Raw genomic sequence first — 6,736 nt, forward strand, 5'->3', positions numbered from 1 at the left:
TCAATATTTAAAACAAAAAATTTACCCTCTCTGTCATCAACTCCCCCAAAAGTGTTTTGATATCTGACGGGCATTTATTTGAGTTCTTGTGAGAATTCTGCCCCGATCTGATCCGCGGCACGCACAAGCTCCCGCCTTCTCTCCTCCTCCGGTTAGCACTCATGCAGTGCTGAGCGCCAGGCCAAACCGCTGCTACACACTTTTCCTCTGACCCGCAGCATCAGACAGACAGGTAATGACAGTGTTTGTGCAATCCCTGACGTTGTTTGGTGCAAAATTAACCACAACACTTAACATTATAGCGCCGCTGCAAACATTACGTGGCTACTGGCCCCACGTTTCCTTTAAAAAAGGAGGGGGGTGTTAAGGCGTTACACCCACTGAAAACGCTTGCCTTTTCATACAAAGAGCATCCATGTATAACGCATAGCCTACACGTTTTGTACTCATGAGTCATGAAATACGTGATTTCAAAGCCTTGTCCAGCTGTTTACTGACGTTTGTCATGTTTAATGAAGGGGGAGGGGGACAAACTGCAGCAGACAGACAGACAGACAGACAGAGAATTTAAAGACTTTTACTGTTTTACAAATTAGACAAGTTCACTAGTTTTGTTTCATTTAAAATCTTACTTATTTTGATGTGAAAGCCTGAAGAAAAAAAAGCATGAGCACAAACATTTTGCAGGAGAATGTCAAGTAGCTCTCACAGTAAAGTGTTGAAAACAGATACAAACATACAATATTTTATAATTACAGCATCCTGGCCAAAACGCTGTGTAGGAAAAGTCACCTTTAGTCAGGGAGTTATTTTCATGCAAGCATTTATACTTCAACAGTTGATGTTTACAAATGAGGAATAATTTTGCTAGGTAATTAACATCACAAACTAATATATGTAGAAGGCTAAATATAATGCTCTATGATATAGACCAGTATACAAAAAATGATGAATAAATAGGAAAATGTTATTTAGCTGTCTATTTGATTTTATTGGCATAATAATAGGCCCATTGTTAACATCAACAGCTTCAGTGGAAAGATCATTTTCAAAACTGAAGATCATAAAGAACAGGCTCAGGAGTCTCTGTGAGGAAGACAGACTCTCTGACCTAATCCTGCTTGCCATTGAGCAAGACATACAAATAAACCACAGTGAGGTCATAAAAATCTTCCAAGAGATGGCACCAAGGAGGATGCTCCTGTGAAGCATCTACTACTTGAAATACATGCTACTTGAACGATCCTGCTCCCTTCACTTCAGTAGAGAGCCTCGCCTCCTTGGTACATAGTTGTATTATGTAGAGTATATTGAATGCTTTATTTTTATTTAATTTATTCAGAGCAGAGTTTTGATAAGTTTTAAGTTGTTTTTGCCTGTTTTTAATTTATTTATGCAATTTGATAATTTGAGTTATTTGATTACGTAGATGTGTATTGATTGCGTTAACAAAAATAAATATGTAAGTTAAAAATCCTACTGTGTTTTTTTTTTTAATTTTATTAATAATTTTGGCGATGGGTGCCTTTTTTTGGCTTGAGCACCTGCCCCCAAAAATGTCTGTGCACGTGCCTGTCTATCTGTCTATCTATCTATATATAGAAGAAAAAAAAAGGGAAGGCACTCAGGTTCGTATAACAAAATCAGCAAGAGGCGTGTGTTTATAGAAAAATAGAAAACTTCATTTCTTTAAACCAGTATTATCTAGACAAGTCATAAAATACATCTTAAAAATACAGTACAATTAAACTTGCTGCAAAACAGGGCAATAAATGTATTACTGAGATCAGCAAAAGCCCCAATATTTTGATTGCAGATTACAGGTCACCAAAAGCACTCCTACAAACTAAACAAACTAAACTAACAAAGGTTACTCAGTGCCAAGACTCACAACACACAGGGCAGTGGATCCTTTAACAGGAACATCTGTTAATATAAAATAATTAAATATAAACATTTCAGCTCGGGAGAGTGAAGCTGCAGCGCCCTCTAGTGGACAGTCCGGCTGGTCATTAATCAGTTCATTATCACGGATCATGGAGAACAACGCTCTCTGCTGGTCAATATATATAACACAACACCTTAAACAGTACACACCTAACTTTTCTCTGCCATGACAACTGAAGAACTAAAGACATTTTTACACCACACACCACTACAGAAAACCACTAAACCCAGTTTGCATCTTTATTGTGCTCAGCGCTGGTAATCGATTTTGACATGTTTTGATAGTGCCGTCAAAAAGTGCTGATATAAACTCATGTAATGAACTGTTTGTGGTAACTTCTTTTTTTCCCAGCAGGATGGAATCAAAACAGCAGAACCTCAGCGCTGGGTAATCTTGTATTTCTTCCATTTTCGAATGATCGCACCAACAGTGGTCTCTTTCTCACCAAGCTTCTTGCTGATGGTCTTGTAGCCCATTCCAGCCTTGTGCAGGTCTACAATCTTGTCCCTGACGTCCTTTGATAGCTCTTTGGTCTTGCCCATGGTGGTGGAGAGATTTGAATGGAAGAAACTGATTCTGTGACAGGAGTCTTTTATACAGGGACAGGACTAATTTGTGTGCCTCATGGGCACATAACCGGTCTGTGGGGGTCAGAATTCTTGCTGGTTGGTAGGGGATCAAATACTTATTTCCCTTAATTAAATACAAATTAATTTATAACTTTTATTTAATGTTTTTTTTCTGGATTTTTTGTTGATATTCTGTCTCTCTCTGTTAAAATAAACCTTCCATAAAAATTATAGACTGTTCAAGTCTTTGTAAGGGGGTAAACTTACAAAATCAGCAGGGGATCAAATACTTATTTCCCCCACTGTATGTATGAATTATAAAACAATGGAGATGACTCAGGATTAATCTCTTATGTAATGCTTTACCCTTTAAAAGCAATGTTAAATAAATAAATAAATAAACAAATATTACTCGTCAGGCGCCTATACGAGCCATTATAGGTCACATTGGAAGAAGCAAAGAGGTACCCTGCATTTAGCAGATGCTTTTATCCAAAACGACTTACAGTGAAATAATTTTTCACTACTATTTTAGTATTAGTATTTTTAATGCTTTTGTCTAATGGCTGTATTTTCTTTTTTAAAATTCTATAATGTTTGTTCTGGCTCTTCTGTTATTTTTTTCTTGCTACCCCAGCCCAGGCACAGTGAAAAGAACAGACTACCTGAATTGGGATGACTATTTTATGGCTGTTGCCTGCCTGTCTGCTCAGAGGAGCAAAGATCCGGAAATGCAGGAATCAGTGATGACTGTAAAAACCTACAACAATATAAAACATGTATTTTTGTTATTGGATTTGTTAACTGTTAAACCATTGTGATGTATGTTTTCTTCTTAGGTGGGTGCTTGTATCGTGAATGAATACAAAAGGATTGTGGGTACTGGCTACAATGGGATGCCAGACAACTGTCATGACAATTTTTTATCCTGGGCTGGCAGAGAAGAAAAGGACAACAAACATTTGTACGGTGAGTAAGAAATGCTTTTTGAAAGCATTTGGAGCTCAGGTCAGGATCATCAGGTATTCATTATGAAACACAGAAGTAAATGTGAAGCAGCACCTTAATGTTACAGTCAGGAAGAGCTGAGTGTAACACTTTATCCACTGTAGATTGATGTTGATGCATTTAAACATATAACCATGGCGTTGTTGGTCACAGTGTGCCACGCTGAGCTGAACGCCATCGTGAATAAAATCTCAGCTGATGTGAGGGGGTGCACCATGTTCGTGACTCGGTTTCCCTGTAACGAGTGCACCAAGCTCCTCATCCAGTCAGGTGAGAGAACATCACCTGACCACATCACTTCCTCCCTATCCAGCATCTGTGTATAAACTAATAATGACTTTCCTCTATTACTATGTACTACTGTGGCCTCACAGCACCTTTTATAAACGTGCCACTGATGGTAAAGGAAACAAAACAAATCCTTTAAAGCCAGAATGCTCAAGCTGGCTAAGCTGGTTCAACACCTTCATTCATTCATTTACATTTTCAGCATTTAGCAGACACTTTTATCCAAAGCGACTTGCACAATGATCTGAACACAATGAGCAATTGAGGGTTAAGGGCCTTGCTCAGGGACGCAACAGTGGCAACTTGGTGGTGGTGGGGCTTGAACCGGCAACCTTCTGTTTACTAGTCCAGTACCTTAACCACTGAGCTATCACTGGCCCAAATGGACATTGTGCAGCACCCCAAAATTTACGTACTTACTTTATCTTTTTAATTTAAATATTTGTTATTAGCTGGTTTGTAAGACGACTTATTAATGTTGGATGATTTAATGCTGGTGTTGTTTGTGTCTGGAAATATTTTTCTGAGCATGAGGCCCAAAGTTTAGTTTGGGGTTCGATTATCAAAAATTAAAATTGCATTATAAAAATGTAAAATAAAGCCAGTCACGTTCTGTAAGTATTTTGGTACCTTTAACCTTTCACAAATAAAGCACAATATTTATAATGTGTATTTTCATGTGCTTTGTGTAACACTTTTAACATCCTGTGCTGTAGCTTTTTAATCCAAATCTGAATTTTGTCTGCAGGTATAAAACACGTCATTTATCTGGCAGAAAAGAAACCTGAACCAGCCTCCAGAAAGATGATGGACCTGGCAAAGGTCTCATACGAGTGAGTTCACAACCCTTCCATTTAACCCCAAAACTTTCAACCATGTTGTAACCTTACTACTACTAATAATACTACTAATACCACTACTACTAATAATAATATTATTACTACTACTACTAATACTACTACTACAACCACTACTACTACTACTACTAATACTACTACTACCAATACTACTTCTACTACTACAACCAATACTACTACTACTACTACTACTACCAATACTACTTCTACTACTACAACCAATACTACTACTACTACTAATACTACTACCAATACTACTTCTACTACTACTACCAATACTACTAATACTACCAATACTACTACTACTACCACCACCACTAATACTACTTTTACCACTACTAATACTACTACTAATAATATTACTATTACTACTACTACTACCTACTATTATTACTACTAATAACATTGATACTAGTACCACTTCTAATAATACTAATAACATCATATGTATGCGCATGCGCGGAGCCGTGTATGCAGCCAGTTACAGTAGCTCCCGTTCGTGTTTACTTTTGTTCTTTTTAACTTTATTTATCTTTTTAATAGTTTATTTATATGATAAGGCAACTTAGTGAAGCTGTGCCCTCTCGAAACATGCTAGTAGAGAGAGTCTTGGTCTGTTTTTTCGCCGTTAAAATGCTTACCTCCTGGTCCGCCGCTGCGCAGCAACATGGACGCTTTGTTTACACCCGGGATCAGCTGATCGCGCTGAAACCGGCCGGCATGGCGACCAGACCAAATAACATCCCCGAAGAACTTTGGAGACGGACGCACAGGGGATGCAGAGGAGGAACGAAACAGCGCACGGGAAAAGCGAGGGCAAGAAGACGGAGGCTTATGGAGAAAAAAGGATATAGACCGTTTCAATGAGGGTAAACAATAACAACGCTACTGCGCATGTCTGTTCCTTTCGCCTTGCCGGTAGCGCCATTTTTAAACATCCATCCATCTGTCAACATGACGAGCTCGTACTTTGCGAGTCTCCCGAACACGGAACAAACGCGATATAAGCAGAAATGAATGATAGATCATCAAGTATCTTTACCAGCCCCTTTTGAGGAGAATTTAAGAACTCAGTGTTTTTCCTCTGACCTAAAACGTTTGCCTGAGGTAACAGACCCAGCCGTGTATCACTACCCTGTTGAAACGGAGTGTGTTTACACCAGAGAGGCAGTGAAAGCACACCGCAGTTTGAACGCATACAATTAATTATTAAAATAATTATTGTGTCATCTCCCCTTTTGTGTCTGTTGAGCTAAGAGCCGTTATAATATGATAAAAATATGACAAACCACAGTGAATTACTTATCATACAGCTTTATCTTCCCATTAGACCGAATGACAATGGCTCGTTAACATCTCTTAGCAGTTGTCTTGAGGACATAAAGAGGTGGATGACTGACAATTTTCTTCAGCTGAATGAAAGCAAGTCAGAGGTTATCGTTTTTGGGGGTCCTCATCACATCAATAGTGTCTCCAATAACCTTGGTCACTTGTCTACATGTGTCAAAACATCTGTGAGAAATCTTGGTGTTATCTTTGACTCTGACCTCCGATTTGATAAACAAATCAACTCTGTGGTAAGGAATAGCTTCTTCCAGCTCAGAAATATTGCGAAGATGAAGCCTTTTCTCTGCTATTCTGACCTGGAAAAAGTTATTCATGCATTCATTTCTGCAAGAATTGACTACTGTAATTCTCTGTATATTGGGATTAGTCAGTCTCTGTTGCGGCGCTTACAGGTGGTCCAGAATGCAGCAGCAAGGTTACTGACTAATACCAAGAAAAGAAACCATATTACACCAGTCCTTGCCTCACTACATTGGCTGCCTGTTCAGCACAGGATTCATTTTAAAGTGCTTTTATTTGTTTTTAAAGCGCTTAATGGTCAAGCCCCGGCTTATCTCAGTGGTATGCTTTCTCCCGCAACCGCACAGCGATCTTTAAGATCAGCCACTCAGAATTTGTTGACTGTTCCTAGGGCTCGTTTGAAGCTAAAAGGTGATCGTGCATTTGCAGTTTATGCTCCGAGGCTATGGAACACTCTACCTCCTAATATTCGACAAGCA

General features: G+C 38.8%; 1 protein-coding gene across 1 annotated transcript; it reads left to right on the forward strand.

Annotated features, from left to right (window-relative positions):
- The first annotated feature begins 2,303 nt into the window (after positions 1-2,303).
- LOC134314696 (deoxycytidylate deaminase-like) lies at positions 2,304-4,650 on the forward strand. The gene is made up of 5 exons (XM_062995387.1): positions 2,304-2,335; positions 3,155-3,260; positions 3,357-3,486; positions 3,679-3,795; positions 4,562-4,650. Exons 1-5 carry the CDS (start codon positions 2,304-2,306, stop codon positions 4,648-4,650), a joined length of 474 nt encoding a protein of 157 aa, XP_062851457.1.
- Positions 4,651-6,736: the final 2,086 nt, after the last annotated feature.

Source organism: Trichomycterus rosablanca, chromosome 5, assembly GCF_030014385.1.
Source record: "Trichomycterus rosablanca isolate fTriRos1 chromosome 5, fTriRos1.hap1, whole genome shotgun sequence".
Taxonomy (NCBI): domain Eukaryota; kingdom Metazoa; phylum Chordata; class Actinopteri; order Siluriformes; family Trichomycteridae; genus Trichomycterus; species Trichomycterus rosablanca.